The sequence below is a fragment of the Lutjanus erythropterus genome, chromosome 13 (genome assembly GCF_056507025.1).
Source record: "Lutjanus erythropterus isolate fLutEry1 chromosome 13, fLutEry1.hap2, whole genome shotgun sequence".
In the NCBI taxonomy this organism is placed as follows: Eukaryota; Metazoa; Chordata; class Actinopteri; order Lutjaniformes; family Lutjanidae; genus Lutjanus; species Lutjanus erythropterus.
In genome coordinates this window covers 8,693,925-8,710,456 of record NC_139329.1, presented here as the reverse complement: position 1 = coordinate 8,710,456, position 16,532 = coordinate 8,693,925, and the positions used below count along the sequence as shown (strand labels likewise).

Below are 16,532 nucleotides of genomic sequence, written 5' to 3'. Positions count from 1 at the left end.
TTGAAAATATGAGCGTCAAAGGATGTTTTCTCAGTTTAAACACTGGTAATTGAAACATACATGGTTTATCACAATAGACATGGGATTCAGTAACTTTATTGCCTGTACAAAACAATATGGTTCTTCGTAGAACCCATGGAAGACAAGGTTATAGGTGAAACCTTTACAAAGTATATTTTAGATACCTGGGTAGGTTCTACATGAAGTCCTCGGAATATAAAAGGGTTCTTGGTAGAACAGCCTGGATGAGTTCTAGATGAAACCCTTGAAGTAAAAAGAGATTTTGGTAAAACAGGCTTGTTGGGTTCTAGATGAAACCATTTGAGTATAAAAGGGTTTGCAGAAAGACACTGTGGGTGGATTCTCGTTAGCACCCTTTAAAGGTGGAAAAATTCTGGATGAGCACCCCAAAAAGGGTTCCTGGGGGAACCATTACTCCATTGAACTCCATAGTGCTCTGCAGAACCTTTTAGGGAAAGTTCTGAGTGCAACTTTTCACAGAATGCACTGCTCTGTAGTGAGTCTTTCACAGAATAACCCTTTGTACTGAGGGTTGCAGCTAGAACCTTTATAGAAGGTTCTACCAGGAACCAAACATGGTTCTCATATGGGGACAAGCCAAAGAACCATTTATGGTTCTAATTAGCACTTTTATTTCTAAGAGTGTTACTGTTGAGAGGATCTGAATGAGGTCCATGTTCCCGCGATGAATGCCACTTAACGCTGCCATGTTTGTGCCCCAGAAGTCTTTAAGTTGAACGCTTATGAAGGCAGAACTCCTCCTCTCACACTGTCTCTGTCTCACAGAGGCCTAATGAGGTAAAAACAACGTGCCTGGCCCCGACCGCTCTGGAGCAGCAGAGGAAAGAGAACAGGTCCTCATAGCTAAAGGTCAACTTTTGGCCTTTTTCTGGGCCAGCTTCTCTGAAAGTGATGGAGGGGTGGGAGCATGTTTGTGTGTGTTAGCAGCTGCTGGGCTCCGTCAGGGAGAGCTGTGGAGACGGACACCTCATTTGATCCCAGATGTAAGAAGGAGACAGGTTAAAGGAGAGGAGGGGTGACATCTACGACCCCCAACACCACCACCACCGCTGCTGAAATCCCTCTAAGACCAGTGACCCCACCCCACCCCTTGACCAACCGCCAACACCCCCCGTTTCCCAAGCGCCCCTGACCTCAGGCGGTGCCCCTAAGACCCGTGGGCCCCCAGAAGAGGGTATTCATCTCTCCACCCCAGCTCCACTGCTTCCCTCCCTCCATTTTCTGACTTTACTTTTTCGATCTGTGTCACTCCCAATCTCTCTGCCATTCTCCCCTCTCCCGCTCTCTCTGCGCTTCAGGCTGAATGGAGGGGTCAGTTCAAAAGGCTGCCAGGCAGAGAGCTGCTGGCTGGTCATGATGTGCCTGAGGCTTTGAAGTGAGGAGTTGATCTAAAAGGTGTGCAGCCATTTTTTTTTTTTTTTAATGCTGCAACATGTTTGGATTCAGAAACATAAACAGGTATATGGCTAATACTCTTCTTGTATTCTGTGTAAAGTTTACCATGAATGCATACTTAAATAAAAAGTTTGGATTATTTAATGTGGGGCTGTATGAGGCCAATAATCCGTCTATTACCTACAGCAGATGCCAGTTATCACACCCCTCTTCACTTTGCCGTCACACAGCCTTTTCCAATGTGCCGATACATGAGCCAAATATCTCACTTTACAAAGCAACCAAACTCCATCGGTGAAATCAGTAATTTTACTCTTCAGAACACCAGAGTTGCAGGTTTACTGCTGCCTCTGTGTCTTAGTTTGTTTGTGTTATTGTGTGAGTTCAGTGTTTTAAAAGGATGGTTTGGATTCACAAAGTCAAACAGTAACACAAACTGACAAGCAGCAGCAGACCAGCAACTCTGGTGTTCTGCAGGGTAAAATGACTAATTTCACTAAAAGAGTTTGGTTGGTCTGGAGAGTAAGATATTTGGCTTTGATAACAACTGTTTCCCACTGAAAAAGGCTGTCTGACAGCAAAGTTAAGAGTTGAAAAATATGCTGAATATAGTGTACACTTAAACTGATATTGATTTCTTTAGGTGGACCCTTCGTAAGTGACTAAAATACCTTTGATACTGACATTTAAGTAATGCACTGACTACGGATAAGTTCCTCATACAACCCCACATTAAAGAATGAGAGCTACCCCTTTAAACTTTATAACAATGCTTACATGAGGAGCGCATGAGGAACATTCTCACCAATAAATGTCACGATTGTTTCTGTTTTGTGACCTCAAACAAAAGCGAAGCAAACTAGAACAAAATGGCTGAGTAAGTGCTTTTTAAAACTTTCAGAATAAAATACAAGGAAAAGCAAAGGCATAAACATATTCTGAAGATCCTAAATATTGCTTTTTTTTTAATTAAAAAGGTTCATACTGCCATTAAACAACCATAATAATTCACTTACGCTGCAACTGAATGTTACTAAATGTCTCCAGAGAAGTTCATGCAACTGTGAGGAAGCATTTCTTACATTAAGGACTTTCAGTGTTTTCTCATGTCAGTACTGGAGCAGTATTAGAGGAACCACAGGACTGTCTAATTGAATCAATGACTTTTTAACATCTCTCCCTTTCTGCATTATCCCTTAAAAGCTCATAAAAGCTTGCTTTCCAGCCCTCAACAGCAACGAAGAAATCATTTCCTATGTATATGTGAATATTAAAGAGATATCGAGAGCATTTTTACTACATAATTCTCAAAACCTCTGAGAGATTTCTTTCCGCACATTTCGTCACTTCCACCTCCTGCTCCTTTTGATGTGTAACTTGTTAGTTTACTGCGTAGAGGAACTGATTTTTCACAGGGAATACAGGATTCCTGAGAGAATCCCTGATCTGAACCAAATTAAGGAGAAAAAAAAAAGACACCACTTGAGAGGGAGCGGCGTCTATCTGTAACAGTGACCGTCACATTTTATTTCCATTTCTGGCTCAGGTGGGGATGTGTCATCACAACTGCTCGCAAGGTAATAGAATAATGGGAATCACACAGCAAGCAGAGAAAGAGAGAGACAATGATAAGAGATTGAATAAGGAGATGAGAAGTGGAGAACGTACGTGAAAAAGAATCTCGGCGCAAATATTGCAGAAAAAGCGAGCTGAGGAAAAAAGGAAAAGGCTAGAGCTGCTCATTTCCATGCCTGTTGACTCTTTTGACTACCCCGGTCCTTGTCTATTGCTGTCTCCTTTCTCTGGTCTGTGCCTTTTGCCTCCTGGCTCTGGACAGAAATGGGCTTGAGCGCTCGTCTGAGCTTTGAAGTCCTTTGGTTATCAGCCAAGCGTGGCGTTGTACCTGCAGCCATCTGTGAAGGGGCCGCCAGCAGCCACCCATCGCTCCACTTCCCTTCCATGACTGAGAGGGGCCGGAGCCAGTAGTGGTGATGGGGCTGGTGGCGGCACTTAGTCCACGTTGGCTGACCGCACACGGTCAAGTCAATGAATACTAGAGCATATACCCTTAAAATCCCAACCTCAGTGCCCTAATCTCCTCTGCTCATTTCAATATCTGCCTGTAAACACTCTCTGTCCTCCCCCTCCCACCCTATTTCCCTCGCAAGGAGAGGAGGAAAAAATGTGGAGGATATGAAAGGCTTGATTAAAAACTGCAAACCATTTTTCACTCCACGCTTGGTGTAATATGAGGAGACAGTTAGGATCTTTTGTTTAAATGAAGTGGCGGTGAGAGTGGTAGTTGCCCTCGCCATCCAGCTGTAGCACCTTACATCATCGCTGTTGTCTTTACGGCGCATTCGGGGCTTTGTTTAACTTTTTTTTTTTCTTACTTGCTTCGTGTGACGTGTCAAGTTGAAAGGCCAAATGAGCCGGTGATAAATACAGCACAGAGGCGGCAGCTCTCTCCTTCAGAATGTGCGATGTCAAGTGGACTGGTATGGGGGGGGGGGGACATTATCACAAATGATAGGATTAAGACCTGGGGCAGTGTGCACCAAAAACAAGCCAGCCCGGTGGCGCGGTTTGGAGGGTTAGTGATGGCAATAAGACAAGCCAGGGGGAGGACTGATTGAGGCGGGAAGAGATGGGGGAGTCTGAGGGCTTTTGGGCAGGGGGGTGGAGGGGGGGTCATGATTACAGGGAACAAAAAAGCTACAGTAGTTAGACCTCTTCTCAGACCAGCCTCCAATTACACTCACAGACACACACACACACATACATGGGGGCTTCCAATCTGGCCATCAGGCTGTTGCTGAAGTGTCACATGGGCACCATGTGTGCTGGCCAGTGGCCTCTCGGCTTATCAACAAACAGAGCTGGATGGAAGGACAGATAAGAGATAGATGTGGGGGTGGGGCGGGGACACGCGGGTAGGGTGGATAGGTGGGGGTGGGAATTGGCGGACGATGATTGCAAAGTGAGCGTGCAATATATGGTATGCGAGCAAAATGCAGATCATGCTGTGCTGCATGGTATTATTCACATATATAAAAAGGAACGATTTGACACCTTCGGCTTATAAAGTGGCCTTTATGCTCGAGGAATCCCTGTGTAATTATTGCTTAACAGGCCTAAGTTAACAAAAGGCTTCATTCACTCTGTGCTGTGTTGAGGAGCAGTAAAATGTGAACCTTTGTTTGAACCATGGTTCTCATAGCAGATCAAAGCAATGGATGTGTCATAAGGTGCAGAAACTCTCAGCATCACGCTTTTCAACAGATGCTACTCTCATCCTCGCTGGAGAGCTGTTACTTCATTACTTTTAGCAAGAAGAGGTTATTTAAATTTGAGACGGACATTCATCTATTTTTTTCTCTCACGCTGATCCTCAATTACAAGTATGTGAACACCTTTTTTTTTAGCTGATATGGCACCACACTAAGAACCAGAACATCTTTTGCAAAATGCTACAAATCCATTTAGGTTGGGTTGCACCAACAAAGATTTATTTCTAAACCCAATTAAATCATGACTTAAATTTAAATTAAGTTGCACAAAACTTTAAAACTAGTTTTAAATGAATAAAGATGCAACTTAAACCTCAGTTTAGTTTTCACTTTAAATCAAGATTAAATTAAATTCTGTTGCACCAATATTTTAAACTCCAATTTAAAATGTGATCCAGTATTAACTTTAAACTTAAGCTTGAGAAGTTTTAACTTTTATAATTAGCAGCCTTTTTTTTAGATGGATTGAGCAACATAATCAAGTTCCTCAAAGAAAGTTGAGGGACAGACTCAACCCAACTGAGTTTCATGATGTGTCTCTTCTTTCTTTCACTCTAGTTGATCCGTTAAAAGTCTGCCAGTTGCTGTCAGGCAGTCTCTTTATTCCTTACTGTGTTGTTGTCTGATTTTTAATCTTCTGTATCTTCCATACTGCTCCATTAATTCGGATGACAAGTTTTTCTCAAAGGAGGAGAAATTAGGGCCTTCTCTGTCAAGCCATTATGAGTGCACTAAATAGGCTCACTGACATATGAGCTATCTAGTAAACAATGTGGCATTTTGTTAACTTTTTAGCTAGCTAGAAAACAATGTAACTTTTAAACTTTTTTAATTAGCTTGCATAAAAATTTGTAAAACATTTTGTAATTTTGAGCTACCTAGAAAACAAGACAATATTCTGTTTACTTTTTAGTTAGCTAGAAAACAGTTTAGTATTTTGCTAACTTTTTTCATCTAGCTAGAAAACAATGTAACTTTTTTTGATACCTTGCACAAAAAATTTACATTTTGTAACTTTTTGCTACCTAGAAAACAAGTAACATTTTGTTAACTTTTTAGCAAGGTAGTAAAAAGTTTGTGAACTTTTTAGCTTGCTAATAAATAGTGTGGAATTTTGTTAAGGAACACAGAGCAACCAAAGACCCCCCCCCGCTTATACTTACTAGGTCCTGACAGCACACAGATGTAATTTTTATTAATTTGCTAACTCAGCATCTTCATAAAATTAAACTCTAGTTAATGTCAGTTTAGAATAATCTTTGATTTAATAGTGCAACAAGCTCTGCTTAATTTGAAATCTAGATTTATTCATTTTAAACCTGGTTTTGATCAACTCTGACCAGAAATAATCTTAGATTAAATTCATCTTTGTTGGTGCAACTCAGGCTTAGAGAATAAATGACCCATTCAGTATTCAAATACTCAATAATGAATGTTCAGTGTTTATTCCATCAATCAGCGGGGTGTGATGTCTTTTATGTCATCATTTCAAGATTTGTAATGCAGATATCACAATTTTTGCAACTTCTATATAAAAGGTGTTTTAACTTTTATATTACAGGCCAGTAAGTAAAGCAACTGTAAGATGCCTGTTACATTAGTTTCCTCCTCAACAGAGCCTGGAGTCGTCACACTGCGAGTCAGAGCCAGAGGCAGCTGTTCCACACAAGCTGACACCATACACAGTGTGAAACAACAGTGCAGGGGAAAAAAGGCCCTTCACACATGCATGACAACCAACACGGAAATGCCTTGTGTAAGCAGTCGACGGGGTTGAGGCTCCATCCCAGCCAGCCTACCCCCCCCTTCCACTTCGATAAAAACGAACTAATGTCAGCAACTGATGTGGTCTCCCGCTTCAAGGACCTCAGAGCCCGGCTTTCAGAGTCGTTTTCCGAGAGAGGCCTGAAACATATGGCAGAAGCACTAAAACAGGAGGCTTACTGACTGAGGAGAAAATGAGAATTGCAAAGTCCCCTCGCATCTCGACTGAATTTCCTCCACGCGAGAAATAGAGCCAGAAGAATGATGTGCTGGAGTACTGGAGGCAGTTTTACTCCAGAGAAATTTGCTATAAAGGAGTATATGAAAAGTTGAGACTGTTGAAATAGCCAGAGGTATTCTGCTCATATTCAACCAGTCTCAGACTGGCCTCTCCTAACCTGTCATTTCAGTTCAGGCTGACGTATCCCCCCTCCCCACCCTTCAACCCCCACCCCCATCTGTTTCCAAAACCCTCAGATCACACCTGTGAACTATTTCAGCACATCAGAGAGCTCGCATATTCCCCCGTCTTCAACCGTGAGCTGCACACACACCTCATCTCGAATAAAACTCACATTCTATCTCCCTCCAAAGCCTCGGCTTCTTCTACTAAATGCTTCAACAAATCAATAGCACAAAGAATCCCCCAACACTGGATTTCACTTCCTTTTCAGATAGGAAGCTTTGAATAATGCAAAAGCGATACTTGTAAAGACAGCTTATCCATTTTCATAACCCTTTCTGCGCAAACAAGTCACGAGGTTATGCATCAGGTCAACAAACAGATCAAAACGGCCACTGAGTGGAAGTGAAAAACAAGAGATAAACATTCACAATGGCACCTAAAAAGGATCTGCAAGAGTGATGACTGTTCTTTCCTGCGAGCTATTTACTCCATCACTCCATCTCTTACCAAGTGTTTAGCTATCCTCCCTCCCCAGGCCTTTCTATTTCTCAGCTGTGGACAGTGAAGAGCTAAACACACCACCCTGCTTGTCATAACAGTCAGGAAGAGAGACCCTCCTCGGTTCCCCTGACTCTGCCACGGGGTGCGGCCCCGCCGTGGCCCCCGAAAGCCCCCAGGGTTCTTCCTGCAATTCTAATCAAAGTTTAAAAAGCTGCAACCTTGGACTCGCAGCCTGGGTCGCGGCCTGTGAGGAAGATATCAATCAAGTGGCTCCAAACAAGCGTGAGGGGAAGAGGGAGGGAGACGGAGGGCAGTTTCTGAGAAAGTCTGGCTCTCTCTGTCCTTCTGTCCTCAGAGGACAAAGTTCCCCTCATTCCCCATACCTGGAAACCACAGGGTAATTCAAAGTCGCATTAACACATAATGGCCGTGTGGATGGATAAAACATTAATCTGCCTGAGATGCTGCAGCGCCTGTCACCACTGCCATCATCATCAGCCTCTGAGTCATACTTCGTCCATTTTTCCAGGCGGGAATGAATGAATCCACTCTGGAATCGTACTGGTTGACCTGTGAGAGGCAAATCAAGTTGCCTCCCTGCCCCGTGCCCAGCTCCACAGCTGTCTAATCCTCTCGCAGGCCTGCCCTACAAATGGGTGACGGCACATGTGTACGGACGCATGCACAGATAGAGACATGTGCACACGCAGGCATGAGCACACCACAACATCCATATCTAGCCAGGGAAGAGGAGGGCAGGCAGGCAGACAGGGTTTGGCGGTGTCTGAATATTAGCTTTTCCACAGCTGGGGGCTGCTGGACCTGCTCCGTTCATCAGACATCCATCAAGGTGTCAGTTTGGGTTATGAGACCAAGCTCCCAGGGTGATCAGACCGCTGCCCTGCCTGCCAGCAGGCCCGCCTGATGGCCTTCTGTCTGGGCCAAGAAGGACCAAAGGCAAACACGTGAAAAAAAAAGAAAAAGCACAACCAACAGAACATGGACACAAATGCACACAAGCACAATGACTACTATCTCAAGAAAATACTTCCTAATTAGTTCATTATAGCTGTATTTTAGGGGGGTTGGGATTTTGATGTATGTAAAGCACTTTGTAAACTTTGTTTTAAAAAAGTGCAACACAAATAAAGTTATTATTGTGATTATTCTTATTATACTTATCATTATTATTATTATTATTTTTTTGAATAGGGCTGTGTATTGCAAGAATGTGGTGATACAATAAACGATTCAGTATATTGTGATACCGTTCGCAGGTTATTTTTAAACCAAATTTTAGGAAAACTATCAGTGCAAATAATACACCACCATATGCATAAAAACTGAGTTTCAGAAGTTTATACAGTGTTTTAAGAATTAATATAGTATCACAAACATATCGCCAAACTGAAGTGGATCAATATTTTCTCACACCCCTAATTCCCTAATAAATTATCATAAAAGTGAAGTGTCTATTGTTTTTTTCTGAACACGCTCAACTTTAAACCACCTAAGGAAGTAGTTAATCATATAGATTAAAGTTATTAGTTGCCCTGTAGCAAAAGGTGAGTAATCACCATAATAGTCTCAGTCTATGTGAAGGGCCCCCTCCCCTAAAAAAAACCCTATTTTCCGCTGGAGACTTCGGTCATTTCCATGACTGCTCTACATAACAGCCCTCTCCAACACTGAGGAGGACAGGCAAGGTAATTAATTCCCCCTGCCGCCTCTTTCTCTTCCCTTCTCCTCCTTCTCCGCGGTGAAGGGAAAAGCCGGGGAATGTAATTTACACTAATTACCTTTTGCATAGGAGTCTCATTTCAACTTTCCTTTTCATGTTGAAACGCCGTAGTCTCGGGCTATGCCTCTAAGCTTCAACACCACTAATGAAGAATCACTACAATATTTCTATAGTGACATAAGACTTAGTGAGGAGTTTGGAGCAGCATTATTATACTTCATCATAATGTATCTTCTATAGTAGCCTGTTAAATATTCATATCAGAAGCCACTGACATTTCCTATAATGTCACTTTAAAGTGTGTTTAAGTGTTACTTTTCAACAGTTCTTTTTCTTGATGGTAATTCTGAATGGAAAAAAAAGGGCTTCCCTTTGACACCACCAGAGGGACTAGAGAGTAGACAAGATGATATTAAACATGAGGCTGCTGAAAAATAAATATTGGAAACATGAAGGGTCATCATTTGCTTTGTGCAACTATTCACTTTGCATGCACTTCTAATCAGCATGTTTTCTTTAAAAATACTGTTAGAGCTTATCTGTTCCATTGTACGTCAAAAGCATCTGTGCATACTACAGTGCAGCCTACTACAGTACTTCTGACTGATGCATTACTACAGCTGAATTAAATCTAAATCTTGCATAAAAACTGCATGCAATCTTATCATGCTAATGCATTTTTTTAAGCTATACTATTTAATCTGCTGGTATTGTTGTGTAGTTGCAGTTGGACCATTCACAGACTCGATCATGCATGGATTATAATGGGCCGCTTGCATTGTTTTACATTAACCCACCTTGCAACGACATTGCAAAGCAAACACGTTATATATGTGTGAATTTCTCTTTTAGAAGAAAAAAAAAAACTGCATGACAGCAAACAATTTAGGGAAGCATGCGGGCTTGCATTCTCTCAATTGGATTAGTCACAGCTACAATGCTGCAGCGATAGCGGATCTGCTGTATTTAAGCTCGCCTCTGGTTTTTCTGGTTAAATAAAAAAAAACAAAAACATTTGAATCAATCCACCGAGGCGCATAAAGTCAGTCAGTTTGAAGATTGATGTGGAATAATCGGAGATAGAAGAATGAGAGTGAATAGAGGCGAGCTCTCGGACCGATCGGTCTCCGACCTTCTTTCATTCCCCTCTCCTTTAAAATCCACCAGAAACAAACATGAGGACAGAACACAACATTCTCAGATGTTTGGACACATGTAGACTGCTGTGTGTTGAACATACGCGTGTGTTTTGACCTTATTCAGGCGCCTTATCAGCGCTATTTTACCAGGCACAGCTCAAGACTGGCAGCAGAGTATTTACTGATATTCTTTAACTGTGACCAAAAGCACTGATGCACACAGCTGTGGCTGCACATCCTGCTCGCGTTAGGTCTGTCAAACATAATGAAAATAAATGTTGAATGATTTTGTCTGAAAGAGCAGAGGGTGCAACGCATCTCCCTCCGTATCAGCCGCAATTCAATTGTATCACAATTGATACAGTAGGCTGAGTGACTGAGCCCCGCACAGGCAGAAAAAACAGCACATTTCCAAAAACCATCTTACCTTCGTATACAGGGGCCATCGGTGCAAGGATTTCTGTTATTCATGGCAAAAAATAAAGCGAGATTTCTGTTCAAAACTCAATGAAAATCTGCCATCTTGAAACACTGATGAGAGAGTCGCCGCGGTCTCCTGCATTACTGGCCCAGTTCATTAGTGACGAAAATGCTCATAATTCATATCCAGGCGGTTTCAAACGGAGGCTCCGACGCCGGAGAAGCGACAGAGGAGAGGCCGTGCAGTTCAAGTCCCAGCTGCGGTGGATCTCCGGAGGCTCCGATGATGAGCCGCGATGACAGGTTTTTACTTCAGCTATTGTGCGACATGTCTGTGGAGTGAGGAGTCTCTGCAAAAGTTGCAGTGGTCAGAGCGCAGCGAGTTTGGTGTACAGTGTGCCAGTCGAGCGACGAGCGAGTCGATCGATGGAGGCGACGACGAGGAGGAGGAGGAGGAGGAGGAGGAGGAGGTGCATCACTCTGTCTGGGCTCCAAAACAAACACGATGAGGAGAATAAAGATCATATCATTGTCATTATCTTTTTTCCCCCCCAAAAAAATGTTATGATAAAAATAAGAACAATAAACATCATTTCATCATATTTTACAGGTGAATATTATGATAAAACATAAGAATAATAAACATCATTATCATCACATTTTACAGAACAATATAATGACAGAAATAAGAATTATAAACATTATCATCACCATCATCTTTAACAGAACAAGATTTGACAAAAGAATAAAAAATCATTATCATTATCTTTTCTCTGTGAATATTATGACAAAAACAAGAATAATATACATTATCATCGTCATCTTTTACAGGAGAATATTATGATACAAATAAGAATAATAAACAGTATCATCATCATCTTTTACAGAAGAATATAATGCCAAAATAAGAAAAGTAAACAACAATATTAACATACCCAAACTACTACTAGGCAAGGAGAATATATTTTTGTAACATATTTCAAATACAGAGGCAAAGAAATGCATTGGTATGGCAGCGTGTGGCTGCCACCACAGAAAAAGAAAAATGAACGTGTATGACGTTATAATGTGAAAAGGTTATTGTTGTAACAATATGTTTTTCACGTTATAGATGCAAACTTATGTTGCATTTCAAGATGATATGTATCTTGTTACAATACGACAAAATTTGTTATATCTAAACGTATATTTTGAAAAAAAAAACGTGAGAACGTTTAATCGATAACTTGTTTTTACAACAACATATCACAACAATGTTATCACTTTATAAAAAGAAATGCCTGACGTTAAAACAACGAGTATATTGTTAACGTGATTGTTTTTCATGTCATAGTAACGTGAACATGTCTTGTTATAACGATAATCTTTTCACGTTATAACGTCATGCTGGTCCATTTGTTTTTTCTGGTGTGGCAGCAATAGATTACACTTCTGTACACTCTGTAAATACTCAAATACTAATATGAGAATAAAAAATAATAATAATAACCACAAATAGACAAAAAGATAATAGACCAGAACAGTTGTACAACCAGGCCTTACTGTTACCACTACTACTACTAGTATTACAGCTACTGCGTTTTTGCATCATGTTTCTATTTTTTTCCCCCTCTTCATTGGGAATCTGTGCATATGAAAATAACATAACTTGAATACTGATGGTGCATAACACATCTTTTCATTTGGTTAATCCACGATACATTGTGGATGTACAGAAACTTCCATTCACACACTCACATGTCATAAAGTGAAATAAATAAACAAATAAACAAACACAGACAATAAATAAATAAATAAATAATGGAATAGAAATACAGTCATAGTGTAGTATTATAGTACAGCCAGGCCTAGCTATTACTACTACTGCTACCACTACTGTTACAGACACTACTTTTTTTTGTTTTTTCCTTTTTTTTATTCATTATGCATTCAATGCATATGAAATACTGACCCTGCCTAACTTATCTTTTCAGTTGTGCAATTCGCTATATATTATGAATGTACATATATTTACATTCACACATAAATTAAGTGAAATAAAACTAAATGAATAAGTGAATGATAATGTATAGTTAGTCTGCACGCTGTCCTGTTACAGCCAAAAGTTCTGAGACAGTAATGAAGATGTGCACTTATTTGTTAAACATTACAGTTTATATTTATTATTATATGTGAGAGCCTACTACTATAAAAATAATAGTAACAACAACAACAACAATAATAGTAGTATTAGAAAAATGTATGCAAATAATTTAGATGTTAGTGTTTCCTAGTTTTTGGACACGATGTGACCAGCTGTTGACATTATTGACAGGCAGCCGTGCAAAGTGCATCTGTGTTGGATGACTCTGCGGTGGTTTGCTCATGCCTGCTGAGGCTGAAGCGCTCCTACAGTAGGCTGCTACAGTATGACGACATGAGATTTGCACAGAATGAACTGGAGCGGAATCGGATTACATAGGCTCACACAAATGTGAGTAATCTGTCATTTACCAGCGACCCTAAAACGCTCTCACAGCAATACGCGCACCAGCCTCTAAATTAAACATGTCGATTGAGACATGTGGGCGGCTGTTCATGTTAATACAGCAGTGCATTAGAGAGCCTATAGCCTACCAAAGTACACAAAAATAAATTTGAAAGCGGGTCTCCATAAAAGTGCTTTGAGCTCAACAGAGTGGGACAAAAACATAAAGGAGTATTAAACAACCGCATATTTCAGCGCAAAGTTACATTGTGTCACTGTGAAAAACCCATCAGTGATGATCTATCTTCAGCACATACCGTGCATGTTCTCAGCCACACAGCTTTGCAACGAGTTATGCAAGTACTCATTCAGTTGAAGTATGTCACACGGCCTGCAGCCTGCAGCACACGCATCATATAGAGCTGACCACTGCACGTCTAAGCCGTGATGTAACTGCAGGACAGGCGTAAAATGAGGTCTTCGAGGCCCACAGGCTGTGCAGACCTGTATTTGTTTAGCATTAAAACACGAAGTAATGCAATTCTCCCACCAGCAGTGTATTGTTTATTCATGCTACTTCCCCAGCAAAAACACAATGTTCCTAAAGGGACCTATACTGTGTACTGTACTGTTCAATACTGAGAGTATACTGAGTATGTAATGGATAACCATATTAAAACAATGTGGAAGCCTGTTCAATATTAAGAATATACTGAGGATGCAGTCGGGTAGACTGGGGGCAGTTGCAACAGGGGGTGGTTGCAACAAGTTTTATTCCTTCAATCAGAAACATGCTAGAGTGATGATATTCATCCTGCACACTCTCAGTTAGACACTCTCCCCACCAGGCACACAGAAGACACATTCAACATATGTTGTATGCATGCATTTTAAAAACAGGTTTTTTTAAGATAGGAATGTTTTTTTTTTTTTTCACGAGCTGTATATTTGTTCTGACCCTTTGTATCAATTGACCAAAACTTGGTTTGAAGCCGTGTCTAAGTCAATGTTTCTAGCTAGCAGGTGATGTTCTGTCATGGCTGATAGAGGGGGGACGGCTGCAACACATTGTTGCAACTGTCCCCAAGCTCAACATAAATACAAATGTACATATTTAATAAAAGTTTGTTGCATTGCAAATTGTTTTATAATTCTGACTCACCCTGAAAAGTAGAGCGAATAGCATCTGTAACATCTGCACATTGACTCAAGGTAGGCCTGTGTTCTACACACAAACAAACTCAACTATTATATGATGAATGTTACAAAATAATAAAATAATACTATAATATTATTGTAAAACAATGCTTATTTTTTAAAAATTACACTGGTTACTCAGACAAAGAACCAAATTTAAATAGTGCAACTTAATGTATTTTTCATACGTTGCGACTGTCCATTCAAATAAATATTGTGTATGATATGTCACATGTAATAATTTTTTAAACATGATGGGTAATCACAGGTCAATATGAGTTTAGAAAGATTTAGTTGGTCTTGTCCAAACAGTGTCTGAGTAACTGAGAGAAATGCAAAAAGGGTTGCAACCATCCCCAGTCTCCCCTATAAAAACATAACAAGTCCACATGTTTAGTCCTTTCTCTAATTATTCATAAACTGTCTTACAGTGTGGTGAAATTCTTCCAAGTCTTTTACATGTTTATTTTATAGGTTTATATTGCCACACATTTTTTTTGTAGTTGCATTGAGGCTTAAGCCTAAACAGACCAACAGGTTGTACAGGGCTGTATTGGGGATTAGGCAGTAAGGAAAAATGCTATGTTTCTTAATTGCTGGCTTAACAGCAGTCTGCCAGTCTTTCTCACAAAGAAGCGCATGTGCTATAAAGGCATGTAAACACTACGGTGCCCCCCTCAGGACAATCAACCCTGAAATAGAGAACTGATACAAATCATTCTGCTGTGTCTCACAGATCTGACCAGAAAGTGATTTATTGTGAATGACCAAATAAATTTTGTAACTATTGTGCCTCCCTTAGGCCTTTCATTCCAATTATAAGATCAGACAAATTGAGCAGTGAGACATATCCTTTCTTTCTTCTTCTATGTTTCCTAAAAATCCAATTATCCACACCATTTTTTCATTTTTAAAATCCAATAATAATAATATTTTGCTACCTAGGTTAATTGGAAAGATTCTAGATGTGGCAACAGAACTTTACACAGTTTGATCAAATTATCTAAGTTATTCGGAGATATAAAAAAATAAAATGCGAGCACACTCAAAATGTTCATTACAGTCATTGCAGAACTGTGTTAAACTGTGTGTGTCTGCTGTGAAAGCACACACTAGGCCAAAGTTGAACCAGGATGTGGTTCGGCAGAAGTCATTTCCCAACATTTTGGGAAATTACTTAAAAGTTCAATTTCACCTTTCACTTCCCAACAAGTGTTTTATGTGAAACTGTTGACTTCAATAAAATATTTCTGCCTGCTTGTGTTGCCTTCCTGAATGATTGTGAAATAAAAAAAGATCTTTCCTTTACAGTTTGTGAAATGTAGCACCCTGCTTTGGCCAGCGACTTAGGCTGATTTTCAAAATGTCCACAACACCGCAATCGTGCCCCGAAGTTTCATTAAAATCAGTCAGGGGTGTTGAAGCCGTCGCCCGTGACAGACAAACAGATGATGACATGTTTAACGGACGGACTGACAGACAGACAGATGGTCCGGGGGAATTACACTGGATTAATGCGTCTCCGCTCCGCCAAGTTCATCATGTAGGACAATTACTGAATGACTCACAGGGCAGAACTACAAATCCCAGTGAGTGACGATAACAACAGGTTGATATGGTGCTTGTGGACAGATCCTAAAAAGGTGGATGCAAAACCTAGCCATACCTAAGTATAATAATACTGAAAATGTGAGGATTGTCTATCAAACTAAAGGTTAATAAAATCACCTGTCAACAGCGTCATAACCCCTTTACCCCCTCTAGGTGCTATAACTGCTGAGAAAACTCCAGATGACATGTCAGAGAGTGAGAGGATGTTGGTGAACTTGACTTAATAAAATGTGATTAAAACTTTAATACATTACTGTGATTTCTGCATGTCAAGAAGATTTTCACCACTAATGATGGGTGTTTAAATCTACTGCAAGTAACTTTCAGATTGTGTTGAATTTGGAGGCACCTGTGGTGTTTCCTCCACCATGACAACAAAATATTTTACCTTTTAACTGGTTAACGTTCAACTCACTGAAACTTTGGCTGAGAAGATGTAAACACAGGCTCATTTAATGTGATTTCAGGAAGAATCCCACCTGGTTGCAGACATTAGGAACAGCCATATAGAAAAAGCCAATCTTCTTGCAGATGGAGGCATCAGTATTAAACTGAGACC

General features: G+C 40.5%; 1 protein-coding gene across 4 annotated transcripts in view; it reads right to left on the bottom strand.

Moving 5' to 3' along the window:
- Positions 1 to 11,100, bottom strand: part of hipk2 (homeodomain interacting protein kinase 2) — a 102,999-nt gene extending 91,899 nt beyond the window's left edge. For 3 of the 4 annotated variants that reach the window (XM_084735104.1, XM_084735102.1, XM_084735105.1), the window contains exon 1: positions 10,706 to 11,100. In XM_084735104.1, coding sequence (XP_084591230.1) covers positions 10,706 to 10,724 — 19 coding nt within the window. In that variant the 5' untranslated portion in view covers positions 10,725 to 11,100. The remainder of the gene's footprint in view (positions 1 to 10,705) is intronic. The other variant, XM_084735101.1, reaches the window with a different exon arrangement.
- Positions 11,101 to 16,532: the final 5,432 nt, after the last annotated feature.